Source organism: Panthera pardus, unplaced genomic scaffold, assembly GCF_024362965.1.
Source record: "Panthera pardus isolate Hobbes unplaced genomic scaffold, ASM2436296v1 HiC_scaffold_13, whole genome shotgun sequence".
Lineage (NCBI taxonomy): Eukaryota > Metazoa > Chordata > Mammalia > Carnivora > Felidae > Panthera > Panthera pardus.
Genome location: NW_026526688.1, coordinates 105,293,136 through 105,313,130, shown reverse-complemented (window position 1 = coordinate 105,313,130; position 19,995 = coordinate 105,293,136). Strand labels below are relative to the sequence as shown.

The 19,995-nt window shown below is 35.6% G+C and overlaps 1 protein-coding gene across 1 annotated transcript in view; it reads left to right on the top strand.

Annotated features, from left to right (window-relative positions):
• The window catches only part of LOC109248590 (bifunctional heparan sulfate N-deacetylase/N-sulfotransferase 3), a 182,764-nt gene that overhangs the window by 49,683 nt on the left and 113,086 nt on the right, over positions 1–19,995 (top strand). Inside the window, exon 3 of the mRNA XM_053901285.1 lies at positions 11,376–11,463. Coding sequence (XP_053757260.1) covers positions 11,376–11,463 — 88 coding nt within the window. The remainder of the gene's footprint in view (positions 1–11,375; positions 11,464–19,995) is intronic.

Below are 19,995 nucleotides of genomic sequence, written 5' to 3'. Positions count from 1 at the left end.
GAGAGAGAGAGAGAGAGAGAATTCAAGATACAGACTCTTAACTATAGAGAACAAAGTGATGGTTACCAGAGGGAAGGTTGTTGGGGGGGTGGGTGACATAGGTGATGGGGATTAAAGAGTGCACTTATCATGATGAGCACTGAGTAATGTACAGAAGTGTTGAGTCACTATATTGTACACCTGAAACTAATATAACACTATATGTTAATTATGCTGGCATTAAAATTTTTAAAAACTTAATTAAAAAAAAAAGAAAAGCAAATATGGTATTTAAGGGATTTCCAACATACCTCTGCAACAATTAGTGGAAATCTAATTTACTATGAAATAATAGTAAGTGGGTTGACATGCCTCAGTCCCGTCATATGGCATCCTAGAGCTATGCTTCCTTTTCTGCTTTGCTGCTAAAAGCAAGTATTTTAAATTATTAAAGCATCAAAATTATGTTTTTTATAACTCGTAAAAACCTTTTTGTCTATAACTGAATGTGTGAGATATAGCTTACATTTTCCTAAAGATACCATATTGTAAGAAACTGAACTACTTTTAAAAAAAATTTTTTTAATGTTTGTTTTTGAGAGAGGGAGAGAGAGGCAGAGTTTGAGCAGGGGCGGGGCACAGAGAGGGAGACCCAGAATCTGAAGCGGGTTCCAGGCTCCGAGCTGTCAGCAAAGAGCCCGAGGCCAGACTCAAACTCACAAACCATGAGATTGTGACATGAGCCGAAGTTGGGCGCTTAACCGACTGAGCCACCCAGGTGCCCCTAAACTGAACTACTTTTTATGTTTATTTCCTTTTTTAAGTACATTAATATTTTGACTACTTTAGTATATCAACCATAAACTGAATAGAATATGCATAACAATTTCAAGTGAACACTTAGTGAGAATAGCACATACTTAATTGTTCTTTATTTTCCCACTCACATATCATTATTTGCCACTTTTGTGTCAACAAATGTTCTAGCAAAACCATCTCTCATCTGTATAATTTAGAGGTTATGTATAATGTATGCTCTGTACCAGTGTAAGTATGTAACAGAAATAATTTAAGATTACTATGTAACTATTTTCTCCTTGACTTTCACACAAACCTTTGTCCTTAATCTGTTCCGGCAATACAAACAATAAAATACCTGAACATTGAGTGGGAGAATGAAGAATTCACTCAGAAAGGAATACAAAGCCTTGTAAAAGTTACTGTGATATAGCTACTTGCATCATCTTCCTCTTTTGCTTAAAATCCTCAGTGCTGATTAGACATCCCTGAAAGTACTAAGGTCCAATTTGAAAATACCATTTAAAATTTGGGGCATATGCCTGATTTAGGATAAGGTTCAGAGGAAGGGAGAAATGATTCCATCCACAGAGCTAAAACTCCACCTCCATGTGCTAGGAAAGGTTTTAGGGCCATATATCCATTTTCCCATGTGATCTTTATACCTAACCCATGAGCAGTATATTGTTGTCACTATTTCCCAGAGAAGGAAACTGATCTGAGAGGTTCAAAAACTTGTCCAGACTTGTGCAGTAGTCAAATGGCAGAGTCAGACTCCTACCGCATTCTGATTCCAAACCTGCTGTTTATTAATCATGCCCATGTTCATGAGGCCACACTCAAGGTCTAAACATTCAGCATATGGTGGCCATGACTTAATGTAATGTCAGTAATAAGCAGGATAATCTTTAAAACACCTGACTATACTTAGCAAATTCCCAGCTGAAAGTTCCGTATCCATTTTCCCAAATGTGATGAGGCTCATGTAAAATGTAGAAAACACACTCCCACCTTTGGTATTTATATTTTAAGTTAGCAGGATATAGTTTCCCCCTTTTTGTGTGTAGACTTCAAATTTAGAAAATAGTCAACTAAACACTGAATGATTGATTTACCATTAGGAATGTTACTGTCAGGTAGTACAGCTCTAGGTCTACCAGTTCCTTGTCAAGAGAGTTTAAATACTGTTACAACAAGTGGCCAAATCTTATGTACTCCACTGGCCTACCCAACATGCCTGCATCTCCTTCTGATTTCCAACCTCAGTGTCACTTCATAGGCAGGTCAAGTAATGTAGTTGGTCCTGGCTTTATTGCTCATTGTTTTCCTCTAAAGCTGTCTTCCCTCTAATTGTGCAAGATGCCTTCACTCTAATATTATGCCTAGCTAACTGTTTTCAGCAAATTTCGGTGTTTTTCTGGTCTGAGAACAGGTCTTCTATAGAAAGCCTTTCTAGTTCTATACCGGTAAGGAGACCAAGGTGCCAGCTATGGCGTTAAAGCCCTTCAGCATCCTACTGTCCAGCTCCACACAGGGTGCACTGAGTGACTGTTCTTTAATATGCATGCCAGTAGATAAACAATCCTAGTTTGGCTGGGTATTCACTGACCAATCTAGTCTTCCCATCCCCCTCATTCCTTTAGGATTTGGAAACTAAGAGTGACAATTAGTTGGCTAAAGTGATACAAAAAGCCATCCCTTATTTCCTTCTAGTGGATTTTGTCACCAGTGGCTCTGTATGCCAGTGGTAAGAGTGTTCAGTGTTAGTATCCTTGTTCTTTCTATGGACAACAGAAGCAGTGAGCTTTGCAATCCAAATCCTTGTTTGAATCACTTCTTCAACACTTAATTATGACTAGGGGAAAGTCACTTTATGTAAATCATGTCTATTGTGTCTGAAATGGGAATAATGATCTTTTACATTATATACCTGTGATGCCTGAGTGTGCATGTTTGTGTGTGGATAGATACATAGATAGATACAAGATTTTGCAATTAGCTGCCTAATTGTTCTCATTTACTTTATGAGATACAGATACATTGTATATATTTATATTTAGGAAATGTTTGATTAGGAAAATGTTAACTCTAAAAATTCTGTGCTGAAACACTATCTGTGCCTGCTGCTAAAAAACCACACTCAGCACTAAACTTTCTTCCCCAGTTTTAATTTGGCTCACCCACTCTTTCAGTTACCTTATAAAAGAGGAAACAGGTCAAAATATTATCTGTGAAGCATAGATAAGAAACACAAAATTAGCAAATGTTCCCTCAAAGAATGTCACACTGTAATGAATACTAACATGAATCTCCATATAAAACGTTTTTGCAGTTATTTTTAAACTTCGTCTCATTGATTTACTTTAATTGATATATTCATTCTGTTAAGGGAAGTTGGAGAAAATCCAAAGATATATAAAAGCTCCCATTTTGCTTAGTTCTCAGAGCTCAATGTCTTTAAATTAGATCTTCTTGGCCTTCAACTAGATCTTTTAATGCCTGCACGTGTTTTTGGCTTTGTAGAATGAAGCCTCAAAAAACTAAGTTAGTGGGGTAGCATATAGATTCAAGATTTGAAAGAATCATTTTGAAAATAGTCAAATTTTCATGTTAAACTATATTCATTGTGCAATTCTCTTGTAATTTTAACTGAATATTATGTTCTCTTTTAATGCTTTCATGAGCATCTTCAAATTTGCTGGAAAGTTGTTTTGTTTGCCAAGGAATAAACAGAATTATTCTTATCTTCTTATCTCCTGCAGAAATGGCTACTTCATTGGTATATAAATATGTATTGGTACACAGAGCAGTATTTATATTAGACAAAAAATATAAACAGCCAAAACATACAACAGTAAGATGAAATGGTTAATTATAAGGTACCAATTTGATGCAGTATTCTGCACCCATTAACAAATTTGGTTTGGGGAAGTTAATGTGACCAGAGAAAGCTCAGAATGTACTATTAGATGACAAAAGCAAAATTCAAAACTCTGTATTTTTAGTAATAATAGGTACAGTTCTAATTTTTGCCTCATGGCTCTAATCTCACTTACCTATATATCTATATATCTGTCTATACTTAGGTATATGTAGTTATTGGTAAAATTAGGAAAGAATTCATCATAATATTAATTTGCCTTAAAAGGTGGATTTATTAGTGATTTTAATTTTTTTAACTAGAAAAAGTAATGTGTTATTTTATTTATTTTTTATTTATTTAAATTCAAGTTACTTAATATATAGCGTAGTATTGGTTTCAGGAGTAGAATTTAGTGACTCATCACTTTCATGTAACACCCAGTGCTCATCCCAACAAGTGCCCTCCTTAACGCCCATCTCCCATTTAGCCCATCCCTCCACCCACCGCTTCTCCAGCCACCCTGAGTTTGTTCTCTGTATTTGAGAGTCTTTCATGGTTTGCCTCCCTCTCTCTTTTTATCTTATTTTTCCTTCCCTTCCTCTATGTTTATCTGTTTTGTTTCTTAAATTCCACATATGAGTGAAATCATATATTTGTCTTTCCCTGACCTATTTCACTTAGTATAATACCCTCTAGTTTCATCCACAATGTTGCAAATGGTAAGATCTCATTCTTTTTGAGCCAAGTAAAATTCCAATGTGTGTGTGTGTGTGTGTATGTGTGTGTGTGTGTGTGTGTACATACACACCACATCCTTTTTATCCATTCATCAGTCAAGGGACATTTGGGCTCCTTCCATAATTTGGCTGTTGCTGATAGCATTAGGGTGCATGTGCCCTTCCGAGTCATCATTTTTGTATCTTCTGGATAAATACCTAGTAGTGCAATTGATGGGTCATAGAGTAGTTCTATTTTTAATTTTTTGAGGAACCTCCATACTGTTTTCCAGAGTGGCTGCACCAGTTTGCATTCCCACCAACAGTGCAAGAGGGTTCCTGTTTCTCCACATCCACACCAGCATCTGTTGTTGCCTGCCTTGTTAATTTTAGCCACTCTGACCAGCGTGAGGTGGTATTTCAGTGTGATTTTGATTTGTATTTCCCTGATGATGAGTGATGTTGACCATCTTTTCATGTGTCAGTTAGCCATCTGGATGTCTTTGGAAAAGTGTCTATTCAGGTCTTCTGCCCCTTTCTTCACTGGATTATTTGTCATTTTTGGGTATTGAATTTGGTAATTTCTTTATAGATTTTTGGATACTAACCCTTTATCTGATATGTGATTTGAAAATATCTTCTCCCATTCTAAAAGTTGCCTTTTAGTTTTGTTGATTGTTTCCTTTGCTGTGCAGAAGCTTTTTATCTTGATGAGGTCCCAATAGTTCATTTTTGTTTTTGTTTCCCTTGCCTCCAGAGGCATGTCTAGTAAGAAGCTGCTGCAACCAAAGTCAAAGAGGTTGCTGCCTGTTTTCTCCTCTAGGATTTTGATGGTTTTCTGTCTTACATTTAGGTCTTCCATCCATTTTGAATATATTTTTGTGTATGGTGTAAGAAAGTGGTCCAGTTTCATTCTTCTGCACGTTGTCGTCCCGTTTTGCCAATACCATTTGTGAAGACTCTTTCCCATTGGATATTCTTTCCTGCTTTGTTGAAGATTAGTTGGCCATACATTTGTGAGTCCATTTGTGGGTTCTCTATTCTGTTCCATTGATCTCTGTCTCTAGTTTTGTGCCAGTACCATTTTGTTTGATGATTACAGCTTTGTAATACAGCTTGAAGTCTGGAAATGTGATGCCTCCATCTTTGGATTTCCTTTTAAACATTACCTCGGCTATTCAGGGTCTTTTGTGGTTCCATACAAATTTTAGAATTGTTTGTTCTAGCTCTATGAAGAACGCTGGTGTTATTTTGATAGGGATTGCACTGAATGTGTAGACTGCTTTGGGTACTATCGACATTTTAACGATATTTGTTCTTCCAATCCATGAACATGGCATGCTTTTCTATTTCTTTGTGTCTTCTTCAATTTCTTTCATTAAGCTTTCTATAGTTTTCAGCATACCTCTTTGGTGAGGTTTATTCCTTGGTATCTGACAGTTTTGGGTGCAATTGTAAATAGGATCGATTTCTTGATATCTCTTTCTGCTGCTTCATTATTGGTGTCTAGAAATGCAACCGATCTGTACATTGATTTTATATCTTGCAACGTTGCTGAATTCACGTATCAGTTCTAGCAGTTTTCTGTTGGACTCTTTTGGCTTTTCCACATCAAATATCACGTCATCTGTGAAGAGTGAGAGTTTTACTTCATTTTTTCCAGTTTGTATGCCTTTTATTTATTTTTGTTGTCTGATTGCTGTGGCTAGGACTTCCAGTACTATGTTGAACAACACTGGTGAGGGTGGATACCCCTGTCATGTTCCTGACCACAGAGGAAAAGCTCTCAATTTTTCCCCATTGAGGAAGATATTATCTGTGGGTTTTTCACATATGGCCTTTATGATGTTGAGGTATAGTCTTTCTATCCCTACTTTCTTGAGGATTTTTATCAAGGAACAATGCTGTATTTTGTCAAATGCTTTTTCTTCATCTATTGATAAGATCATATTGTTCTTACCCTTTCTTTTAGTAATGTGGTATATCACATTGATTTGTGAATACTGAGCCAGCCCTGCAGCCCAGGAATAAATCCCACTTGATCATGGTGAATAATTCTTTTAATGTACTAGTGGATTCAATTTGCTAGTATCTTTTTGAGAATTTTTGCATCCAGGTTCATCAGGGATATTGGCCTATAATTCTCCTTTTTAGAGGGGTCTTTGTCTGGTTTTGGAATCAAGGTAATGCTGGCCTCATAGAATGAGGTTGGAAGCTTTCCTTCCATTTCTATTTTTTTGAACAGTTTGAGAATAGATATTAACTCTTGTTTAAATGTCTGGTAGAATTCCCCTGGGAAACCTTTTGGCACAGATTTGTTGGGAGATTTTTGATTACTGAGTCAATTTCTTTGCTGATAATGGGTCTGTCAAATTTTCTATTTTTTTCCTGTTTCAGTTTTGGTAGCTTGTATGTTTCTAGGAATTTGTCCATTTCTTCCAGATTTCCCAGTTTTGTTGGCATATAATATTTCATAGTATTGTCTTATAATTGTATTTCTATGGTGTTGGTTGTGATCTCTTTTTCATTTGTGATTTTATCTGTTTGGTTCCTTTCTCTTTCCTTTTTGATAAGTCTGGCTTGGGGTTTATCAATTTTGTTAAATCTTTCCAAGAACCAGCTCTTAGTTTTGTTGATCTGTTCTACTGTTTGTTTGTTTGTTTGTTTGTTTGAAGTTTATTCATTTTTGAGAGAGAGAGAGACAAAGTGTGAGCAGGGGAGGGGCAGAGAGAGACAGAGGGAGACACAGAATCTGAAGCAGACTGCAGGCTCTGAGATTTGTCAGCGCAGAGCCCAATGTGGGGCTCAAACTCACAAACTGCAAGGTCATGACCTTAGCCAAAGGCAGGTGCTTAACCAACAGAGCCACCAAGGCGCCCCTCTACTGGTTTTGTTGTTGTTGTTGTTGTTTATATATCGTTCATTTCTGCTCTAATCTTTGTTATTTCCCTTCTTCTGCTGGCATAGGCTTTATTTGCTGTTCTTTTTCTAGCTCCTTTAGGTGTAAGGTTAGTAGTGTTTTATTTTAAAAGTAATTACTGATGCCTGGAATTGTAGATTACCTTGCTAATTATATACAAAGTTTCAGAACAGTTAAAAATACAAGTACCATTTTTCAATAATCAAACTATTTCTGACAATAGAAATCTGTTCCTAGGGTTCTTGGATTGGAGGAGACCACTGAATGGTACCTCTGCAGGTGGTTGTGATTCTTTACCTCCTCCGTGACCAACATACTCTACACATGAGAGGGTTTGCCTGCCCAAAATGCATTTGGTTTTCTGAATTTGATATGAGAACACTGATTTGGCTTATCATGATTATACTTCCAGATATTATCACAGCATTTTTGACATGTTGCACATAGAGAATAAAGCAAAAAATCATTTATATGATTTTTATAATACTTTGTTCATAGTAATAATAGACTAGCTCAGTTTTAAATAGACTAATGCTGAATAAAATCATTCTAGCAATGAAGAGTTCAATGAAAAGGATATAATCTAAGAACATTGCTGGGTGTTCTAGCTTCTAGCACTTCAGAAGCCTATTTTGAAAAGATGGAATAGTGGATGAACATATAACATTGTTTTCATATACCCCCCCCAAATCTGGCTTCTAAAAACAACAGTATAAGAGATAAGAAATATTATGGCTTATCTTAAGTATATAAAATATCCTCTAGAAATAAATTTCCCTCTTCCCCAGATATAGGCATAATGTAGTATCTACTGTCTGTTTCAGTATATCTTTTATGTGTTTTAGTGTTTGTTTCTAGAATGTCAGATAAATGTGTAAAATGCCAACTCAAATCTGCATAATCATGGCTAGTTCAATAATTTGAATCAATGTATTCTAGTTGATTTAGAGGTTAGTTCACAGGTACATTATTTAGCTTCAAAGGCCAAAGAACAAGCTAGGTTTGTTTGTTTGTTTGCTTTCTTATCAAGTATTGTAAAGATTAGTTTTAAAAGGCAATCAAGGGTCATATAGCAAAGCTCAAGGTTAGCTAAAGACTTTTTCAAAGAGACAAAAAGAAAAAACTTCCAACTTTAAGGTTAAAGCATTGAACACATAAGAAATTATTTTAAAATGAATTTCAAATCTATACTTTAACCATTGAATAAAGTGAGTAAAATGAATAAATGAAGTAAGTAAGATGTATAAAGAAGAAGACAAGATCTAACGGGAAGGAACAATAAGAAGAGCTAGCTAGAATATTCAAATGGGGAGAAGAAATGAAAAAGAAGGGAAGAGGGAAGCCTAGAGGAGACTGAAGACAAATAAAATGAGAAATGAGGAAAACAACTTTTAACTAATGAGACAAATAGATGACATAATTATTAGTAATATATAATGATATACATAAAATATATAATTGCTGATAACTATATCAACACCTAATACTTTAGGCCGCTTTTTTAAAAAGCTTGTCAAGCACTCCTACATATATTATCCCTTTTAGAATCCTCATCACAACTTTGTGAGTTAGATAATTATCTTCACTCTAACAAATGAAGAGAACATTTCAGAGAATATAAATTGTCTAACATCACTAACAATAACAACAATCTTATTAATAGTACTGATAGTAGCAGCAGCAATAAGAGAGGAGCAGGAACTAATCATTGTTGACCACCTATTATATGCCAGTCACTATGTCAAGAGCATAAAAGCATGTAACCCTCACAACTGTGCTTTGAGGTAATTATTATTATTCATACTTTACATGTGATCAGTCTGAGGTCTAAAAATGTTAATAGCATGCCCAATACTGAATAGAGACAGATCCAGAATTTCAGCTGAGGGAATCTGACTCCCAAGTCTTACATGACTTCACGATAAGTCCCTGAGCTGGCATTTAAATCCATACCTTCCGGGGCACCTGGGTGGCTCAGTCAGTTAAGCGTCCAACTCTTGGTTTCAGCTCAGGTCATGATCTCACAGTTCGTGCCCTCTCTCTCTCAAAATAAATAAATAAACTTTAATTAAGTGAATAAATAAATAAATAAATAAATAAATCCATACCTTCCTATTCTATACCTTATGTTCCTTCCATAAGGACAGAATGAGAAAGTCTCACACCCTACATCCAGGCAGCACCACTCCCCACCCCTTTACACAATAAGATTCTGTGTCCCATTACTCACTTTGTCACTGCTGAGCTGGCCAAATTCTCCTTTCCCTGTCCAATCCATGCCCAGGCCTTGCAATGACAGAATCTAACCTGTCCCTAATGACATTGCCATGATTAACCCTTTGTTTCTATACTTAGGTGTGGAAATCCACAAACAAACGTGTCTTCTATCTTTGAGTGCCCTCAGGACCCACATATTTTATGGTTCAGTTGTTCAGTCAAAGTAAGTTGTTCATGTAAACAGAGCAGTGATAGAAAAAGAAGACTTGGATACCTAAATTTTGGAAAATTACCATTGGCCAGACGAATTTAAATAGAGATTCAGAAGTCCTCTTCCTCTGTTTTTACACAATAAGGAGAATCACTTATGTCCACAGATAAGGGATAATCTCTGAATAAAAGGTGTATCTATTTAGCTCCCCAATAAAGACTGAGACCTTGAACATGATGGGGCAAGGCTTCCAGGTGTCAGCTATGCTGCTAAAATAAGAAGATTTTATTGTGGACCCAGTTGTAACTATGGAAAGTGGGAAAAGGGGTACCTAATATGGAATCAGGCAATCTATATCCTTAGTCTACAATTTACCACTAATTTTACCTGTGAAAATGGGCAACTCATTTCTCCTCAGTTTCCTCATGCGTAAAATAAGTTATTAACTAAGATCTTTCACAAATATAGTCTATAGTGTTACTTTCTGCCTAGTTGTCTGTGTAGGGAGGGTGGCAGGGAGAAAAGAAATATAAGAATAGGAATTTAAATAATGAGGAAGAAAAGAAGGAGCAGAAAGAAAATAAGTCCATTAAAAATTCATAGCATGAGGGTGCCTGAGTGGTTCAGTCAGTTAAGCATCCGATTCTCGGTTTCAGTTCAGGTCATGATCTCATGATTTCATGAGTTTGAGTCCCACATCGAGCTCTGTCCTGACAGTTCAGAGCCTGCTTGGGATTTTCCTTCTCTCCCTCTCTTTCTGCTCGTCCCCTGCTCACACTGTCTCTATCTCTCTCAATATAAATAGCCTTAAATTTTTTTTTTTAATTCGTAGCATGGTAAATACTTTATAAGATGTAATAATTAAAACTGTTTTAAAAAGTTTTACCTTCAAAAGTAGGACTGTTTGTTTTTTTAATGTTTATTTATTTTTGAGACAGAGAGAGACAGAGCATGAACGGGGGAGGGTAAGAGAGAGGGAGACACAGAATCCGAAACAGGCTCCAGGCTCTGAGCTGTCAGCACAGAGCCCGACGCGGGGCTCGAACTCACAGACCGCGAGATCGTGACCTGAGCCGAAGTCAGCCGCTCAACCGACTGAGCCACCCAGGCGCCCCTGTTTGTTTGTTTTTTAATGAAAGGCCGAAGTAGAGATTTACTTTATCATGATATCCTCTTTTGAAGAACAATCACTGCCTTGTGGGAATCTAAGACTTAAAGATTGAAAAGTCTTGGATTTTGAAGACCAAAGGCATATCTGAAAAATAACAATGTTTCCTTTCAACATATGTTCTTGCATAGTTTCACTTAAAGAGTGTCCTTCTTTTGACAATTGGTGATATATGTCCCTGAGAAATGAAAGGAGATATATTTTATGTACTAGATAACAGTTCCTTTAATACATGCAGAATAAACTTTTCATGTAACTTCCTTTTTCTAGCTGACACTTTTTGCTAATTTATTGCAAGCTGAAGGATAAATATGTGTATATGTTTATGTTATCTTGAAAGCATCTCTCCGGTTGTAAATTGGTAAAGACACTACTTTCCATCATTTAATTCTCTCATGTATAAAGGAGTAGTTTTACCCTTTGAATGCAAAAGGAAGATATCTTTTAAAACTTCTCAATGACATTTTCTAACCTGATTTTTGTTTTTTAATTATGTATTTCAGGCCCTGCTTGACACTCAGAATCTTTTGCGTGCACAAATCACAAATTTTACGTTCAACCTTGGATTTTCAGGAAAATTTTACCATACAGGTAAGAAAAAGGCGGTTAATTACTCTCAAAGGCCTCTCTGACCACTGTATTTAAAAATAAGATAAAAACAGAGAGGAAGGCAAACCATAACAAATTCTTAAATACAGGGAACAAACTGAGGGATGCTGGAGGGGAGGTGGGTAGGGAATGGGCTAAATGGATGATGGGCATTAAGGAGGGCACTTGTTGGGATGAGCACTGGGTGTTCTATGTAAGTGATGAATCTCTGGGTTCTACTCCTGAAATCAATACTACACTGCATTTTAACTAATTTGAATTTAATTAAATAAATTTAAAATAATAAATAAATAAACATAAATAAATAAATTTTGTGACACCTTTTCTTACCTCTTCCTACATTCCATGTCTCTGTCCTATTCTATTTTCCTCATATTATTCAATTCAATTTAGCATATCATTTTCTTAATGTTTATTGATTTATTTTTGAGAGAGACAGAGTGCGAGTGGGGGAAGGGCAGAGAGAGAGGGGGAGACAGAATCTGAAGCAGGCTCCAGGCTCTCAGGTGCCAGCGCAGAGTCCGACGTGGGGCTCAAACCCAAGAACTGTGAGATTATAACCTGAGCCAAAGTTGGATGCTTAACCAACTGAGCCACCCAGGCGCCCCTTTAAGATAGCATTTTTTAACCTTTACAAAATGTTTATGGTTTGAACATTTATTCATCATGTTATTATATAATGGCCTTCCTTTTCTACTGAAGTATAACTTACATATATAAAAGTGCAATAAGTAGTAAATGTGGTGCTCAATGAATTTTAAGAAACCAGCGCAAATCAAGAGAGAGAATACTACCAGAATCCCTGCACCCACCTACCTTGTGCTTCCTCACAGTCACTAGCCTCTCTCAAAGAAAACCACTATCCTGGCTTCTAATATCATAAACTATTTTGCATGGCTTTGAGATGTGTGTAAAAGGAATCATACAGTATCAGCTCTTTTGTATCCAGCTTGTTTTATTAAGTGACTGAGCCACCCAGGTGTCCCTGTTCAATATCATTCTGGTTTTACACATATTATTGTATATAGTTGTAATTCTTTCATTTTCATTGCTTTATAGCATTCCATTGTTTGAATATATCAAAATTTCCTTATTCCATTCCTTTCCAATGTAGATGTTGGGGTTTTTTTTCTAGTTTTTGGCTTTTTTTGACTAATCATGTTAAGAACACTTTTGTACCTATCCTTCAGAGATAATAACTATTTTTTTTTCTCTTGGTTATCAACTAGGGGTAGAATTTTTAGTTATATAGCACACTTATGGTCAACTTTAGTAGAAAAATGCCAGGTTTTCAAAATGGTTGTACTGATTTTCATTCCCAACAGTGTATGAGTTTTCTTGTTATTCCACATTCTCACTAACATTTGATATTGTTCGTCTTTTTAAATTTAGCCTTTCTGGTGAGCACATAGAGATATTTTATGGTTTTAATGTACATTTCTTTCATGAGCAGTAACATTGAGCTTATTTCATATATTTATTGGCCATTTGGAGATCCTCTTTTGTGAACTATTTGAGATGTTTTTTCTGTTAGGTTACTTGCTTTTTCTTGTTGATTTGTAGAAATTCTTTATGTATTATTTTTTTCTTTTTCTTCTTTATACATTCTTAATGAGCCCTTCGTCAGTTACGTGTGTTGCAAATATACATTCTCCTGTTTTTCAGGTTTCTTTTCACATTCCTAATGGTGTTTTTCGATGACCAAAAATACTTAATGTAGCCTAGTTCATCTTTTTGTTCCTGTATGGTCGATTTTTTGTGTCTTTTTAAAGATATTTTTGCATACTATAAAATCATAAAAATATGCTTCTATGTTCTTACAACTTACAAATCTGAAATCCATCTGGAGTTGATTTTTTTGTATGTATGAGATAGAGGTCAAGATACCTTCTTTCTTCCACAAAGATATCTAATTGGCACCAAGTATTAAGTGACCATCCTCTCCCCACTCCACCACAGTGTCATCATTGTCATATATAACCATATATGTGGACTCTACACTCTCCTGTTCATTGGATCTATTTGTGTACGTCACACGATCTTGTTTACTGTACCTTTGTAATTAATACTAATTTCTGCTAATAAATACTAATACTAATATACTTAATACTAATACCCAGTTTTGCTCATCTTCTTCAAGATTGCCTTGGAAATTCTTGGCCCTGTGCATTTTCATATAACTTTTTAGAATCAGCTTACCAATGTCCACAAAGAAATTAGTAGAATTTTTATTAAGATTGCATTAAATCTATTAATTTGTGGTAGAAATGCCATCCTAAATATTGAGTCTTCCAATCTTTGAATGCCTTTAGGTCATCTTTAATTACACTTGATAAAACTTTTACTGTTTTTAGATTCATTCCTTGGTGGGGCTTTTTGATGCAATATCAAGTGGTGACTTGTTTTTTATTTCATTTTGCATTTCTTTGTTGATGGTGTGTAAAAATACAATTAATTTTGTGTACTGATCTTGTATCCAGAAACCTTGCTATGTTCACTTATTAATTCTGTACTTTGTAGGCTTTTTTAAAATTTTCTATTTATACAATCATATAAAACTTTGGATATAAAACAGTCCTTCCTCCTTTCTGAGCCTTGTGAATTTTTTTCCTTACCTATATTGCACTAGGTTAGCTCTCCAGTACAACATTAAGTAAAAGTGGTGATGATGACACATGTCTTATTCCTGACGTCAGTGGAAATCTTTCAATAGTTTTTTTTCCCCTATTCTCAAGGGGAATTCTTTCAACAGACTAGTTTGTAGACATTCTTTATTAGCTTAAAGGAGCTCCTTCTATTCCTAGATTGCTAAGAGTTTTATCATGAGTGGGTGTACTTTGTCTTTAAGTTATTTATCTGTTGCATCTCTTCGCTTACTAAAATGAGCACTCCATGAAGTCTTCACTGTTGTAACACCAGCAACTAGAACAATGATTACTGAAAATGAATTAATGAACAAATGATTGACTGAAAGTAAAATCCCATTTAACTATTAGTATTTATATGAAACAAGGTCAGAGAATAAAATTTTACCACATTGCATTGTGAAAGAAATTCACTCTTGGAAACTTTCTTTCCCAAACATAATAGAAATAGAAATAAGAAAACACTTCTGGCAACTTATTTTTTTGCCTAATGCTGAATGTGAAAGATTGACTCTAGCCATTGCTCTCCTTCCTTTTTGTTTCTGAAATATTTGTCCTTTTCCCCTACGTGGGCATTTCCCACAGCTCACAGAAGAATGGCCACTATTTAAGCCAAAGAAAGTAGAACACAGGAGAAAGCTAAGGCCAAGGCTTGAAGGGATCTTGTTATCTGCGTATGATATGAAAGCTTCCACACAACTTAGCTAGGCTTATCTAAAACCAATAAAGTCATTTTTTAGTGGGAACAGATGTAAAGTTTAATACTCCTAATCTTTCAAAAATTAGATATTGTAAAGTTTAATTGAATTATATTGTCTTTCTAAATATGTAATTCCTTATCCTATTAAAAATTCTATTTTATTCAATCTCAAAGGGAAGGAGAAAAATAGCACTATCATAATAGTAAGACTTTCTTTCAGGAAGAGGTTCCATCTTGTTTGATATATATTTAGTTTTCGAAGCATTTGTGGATTTTTTGAGAAGTAAAGAGATTAAGGAAATAAAATCATAGTTCCCTTCTAGTGAGCAGCACCACATTCTAGGTACTTAGCTAATCACTTTTCATGTACCTTCTCAATGAATCCTAGGAGTTAAAGATTATGTTACCCTGTTTCTAGATAAGAACATAGAAACTTAGAGGGGCCTAAGGTCATACAGCTAGTTAAGTGCCAAAAACAGTCTTAACTTTAGATCAGGCAGAGCCCAAGTCTTATGCATTAGATAAATTGCATTTTTAATATTTAATTGGCAATCCTTGATAAAGGAAGCTGAATGGCAAAAGGTTCCTTCCCCTTATCTATAGATACTTTAGGTTTGTATATTTCCCCAGATCATGGAGAACCAGCAGTCTTGGTAAATTCTAACTATATTACCGAATTAATTAACAATGTGAAGAGCAATATTATATCGAATTCGTAAATGATGATCTTATTTCTAAAATCCAAATTTGGTCAATGAATGATAGTTAAGGGCTCTGAATTTGGAGTTGTTTATCTGGGTTAGAATTTAGAGCCCATTATGGAAAGATCCCAAATTTCCATCAAATGATGAATGGATTAGAAGATGTGAGATATACATATATATACATATACATATATATATATATATATATACATATATATACATATGTATATATGTATATGTATATATATATATATACACACACACAGAAATATATATAACATATATATACAGAAATATATATATATAATATATATATATATATATATATATATATATATATATATATATATCCAGAATACTACTCAGCGATGGAAAATGAAATCTTGGGGCTCCTGGGTGGCTCAGTCAGTTAAGCGTCTGATTTTGGCTCAGGACATGATCTTGTAGTTCGTGGTTCGAGCCTGCATCAAGCTCTGTGCCGACACTCAGAGCCTGAAGCCTGCTTCAGATTCTGTGTCTCCTTCTCTCTCTGTCCTGCCCACCACTAGCACACTTGCTCACTCACTCTCTCTCAAAAATAAATAAACATTAAAAAAGGAAAAGAAAAATATTGAAATCTTGCCATTTGCAACAATGTGACGGAACTGGAAGGTATTATGCTAAGTGAAATAAGTCAGTCAGAGAAAGACAGATACCATATGTTTTCACTCATATGTGGAATTTGAGAAACTTAACAGAAGACCATAGGGGAAGGGAAGGAAAAATAAGTTACAAACAGAGAGGAAGGCAAACCATAAGAGACTCTTAGATACAGAGAACAAACTGAGGGTTGATCAGGGTTGGGGGGTGGGGGAGAAGGGAAAATGGGTGATGGGCATTGAGGAGGGCACTTGTTGGGATGAGCACTGGGTGTTGTAGGTAAGTGATGGATCACTGGAATCCACCGCTGAAGCCAAAACTACACTGTTAACTAACTTGACAATAAATTATAAAAATAAATAAATAAAATAAATTTCTAAATTAAAACAAAAAGAATTTATAGGTCAGAGACCAAAATTTGACCATGTTTTGTTGTGAAAGAAAATCACTCTAAAATACTAAGAATAATTAAAAGCTTCCTTTCCCAAAACAGAAATTAAAAAAAAAAAAAAAAAAAAAAAACTTCTGGCAACTCAATTTTTTGTCCAATGCTGAATGCTAAAGAATGTCTCTAGGCAGTTGCTCTCCTTCCTTTTTGTTTCTGAAATATTTGTCCTCTTTCCTTACTTGAGCACTTCCCACACCTCACAATAAAAATGTCCAGTAAGAAACTGGCTTCTGTACCAACCTTGTCAGTGACTTGGGACAAATTATTTCACCTTTCCAAATATCAGTTTCCTTATTTGAAGAATAGAGTTAGTAGTAGCCCTTACCTCATAAGGTTGTAGTGAGAATTAAATGAGATGGTGCTTATAAAACAGTTAACACAATGCTTGACAAAAGGTAGAGTCTCAATCAATGATGATTTTAAATATCATGGCAGGAAAAATTGAAGATAAAATACTGAAAGATAAGTTATTTAAATAGATACAAAATAAATAATAATTTGCGCTAACTTTATTAGATTTCAGCATAGTTTTGTAACAATTTAAGAAATGACACTTAAAATTGGGGAATTTGACTTCTAGTTCTCTCTTCCTCCAGTTCTAACAAAGGTGGGCAAAAGTCAGGAGATAAAAGGGTGGCAAGAGCCCAGGACAGCCCATCACAGCTATGTTTGAACTGCTTTTTATCGTAATGTTTAAAATAATAAGCAATAGACATTTATTCTCAATATAATTCTAATATAAAATATACCCAAAGTAGGATTAAGTGAAATCAGATAAGAAAGAGTTATAAAGAAAAAGGGAAAGGCATATATTTATGCCTACTATGAATTTATATAAATCTATCAAAGGGCAGACATCATTTGTCTAATACCTGCATGATTCAAATGTATAAATATTTTAATAGCAGATTTCACCATGGTATTCAGGAAAGAACAACAAATGCCTGAGCTATCTTTCCAAAGCTACCTTTCCACTGTCTTGATAAATAAACTTTGTGTAAAGTCCAGGTAGAAAAAGGAGCAAAGGAGAGATGACAAGAAAGGTGCAGGAAAGATAGGTTACAGGGGACAGGGAATAGAGATTTAAAGCAGTAGGAGGAGTGACTTTTCATAATCTAGGAACTCTCATCTCCCTCTACCTACATTCACTGTATCCAGAAGAGGTGGAAGCCAGAAACAAACTGATTACTGGGAAACCCCACGAGACTTATGCCTTTTTTCAGTGTGGGACAGTAAAACTGCAATAAGTAACTGATTGTAATCTTCGCTAATATGGTATCCTGAGGACATACAAAATGCTAAGCAAGAGGAGAGTCTCTTGGATGTAAGTAGAGATGTTTAATTGTGGTGAAACTATATGACATCATCCTTGTGTCCAAAAACAAAAACAAAAATGAAACAAACAAACAAAACATGTATTTAAGCATCGCCAGTCCCATGTAACAAATGTTTCTTCACCAGGGCCACCATATTTATCACGTAAAGGTAGCAGTACTCAAAACCCTGCAATGATTGGGGTCATCAGAGATTCTAAACCCTGACTCCATATTCCCATTCCTTTGCATTCCTCTCTAGAAGTCTTCCCCGAGCTGTAAAATAATCACTCAGAAACCCGAAGCTGGTGACTCATTAATCAGGCCAGTCAGTTAATTATGATGCCTTGGTCTTGGCATCTGCCACATAACATGCAGGTGACACCTTCCCCCACACTCTAATGCAGTATCATTGTGAAAAAAAATAAAACGAAACTCAAGGAGACCTGAAAAAGACACAAGAAGAACAAGAGTAGGAAATAAAAAAAGAAAGGAAAAAGGCATTTTAGATTATCCAATATGTGCCAGGATTATAGTACCACTTCTTCTCAAAAAGAATAAAATAGGTATTGCGATCCATCTTTTTACCTATATAAATACAGACATTAAGGGGTTATGTGACTTGCCTACAATCACACAATTCAAATGTATTGGAACCTATAAATATTTGTCAGTTTTTTTTTTCTTTATTTATTTATTTATTTTTTTTTTTTTTTTTAATATATGAAATTTACTGTCAAATTGGTTTCCATACAACACCCAGTGCTCATCCCAAAAGGTGCCCTCCTCAATACCCATCACCCACCCTGCCCTCCCTCCCACCCCCCATCAACCCTCAGTTTGTTCTCAGTTTTTAACAGTCTCTAATGCTTTGGCTCTCTCCCACTCTAACCTCTTTTTTTTTTTTTTTTTCCTTCCCCTCCCCCATGGGTTTCTGTTATGTTTCTCAGGATCCACATAAGAGTGAAACCATATGGTATCTGTCTTTCTCTGTATGGCTTATTTCACTTAGCATCACACTCTCCAGTTCCATCCATGTTGCTACAAAAGGCCATATTTCATTTTTTCTCATTGCCACGTAGTATTCCATTGTGTATATAAACCACAATTTCTTTATCCATTCATCAGTTGATGGACATTTAGGCTCTTTCCATAATTTGGCTATTGTTGAGAGTGCCGCTATAAACATTGGGGTACAGGTGCCCCTATGCATCAGTACTCCTGTATCCCTTGGATAAATTCCTAGCAGTGCTATTGCTGGGTCATAGGGTAGGTCTATTTTTAATTTTCTGAGGAACCTCCACACTGCTTTCCAGAGCGGCTGCACCAATTTGCATTCCCACCAACAGTGCAAGAGGGTGGAACCTATAAATAAACTAAAGACTTCTCTGACTCTAAAAGCTATCCTTGTTTCACTATATTATGGCAACATGGGTGTGTGATGAAGAGGGAAAAAATTAGGGAAATAAAACATTAAATTTAAAGGTGCCCTTTACATAAAAAGAAAAAAAGTTCCTTTATATTAGCAAGTATTTAATCATATGAAAGTGAAACTGAAGTCTGTCCTTGTTGAAGTATTATGTTATTCTATTCATCCTACATTACTAATATTTGTTCTTCCTATATAAATTAGAACAAGGGGCTCCTGGGTGGCTCAGTCAGTCGAGTGTCCAACTTCGGCTCAGGCTCAACTTCTGTGCTGACAGCTCAGAGCCTGGAGCCTGCTTTGGATTCTGTGTCTCCCTCTGTCTCTGCCCCTCCCCCACTCACACCCTGACTCTCTCTCTCTCTCTCTCTCTCTCTGTCTTTCACTTTCTCACTCTCTCAAAAATAAATTAAAAAAATTTTTTTTAATTAGAATGAGTGTGCAGCCTCATACTACACCTTTATCTTTAGTAAGTCACTTTCTTTGCCCAGTAAATCATAGGACCTGATTCTTTTCCTGCCAATGGACTCTGCCTTCCTTCTCTTGCAAAAATGAATAGAAGAACAGTAGTAACAGACACAGGGCTTGGTTGGCTGGGTCAGAGCAGCAGTGCACCCTCCATCTTTAGCCTGTAAGGCA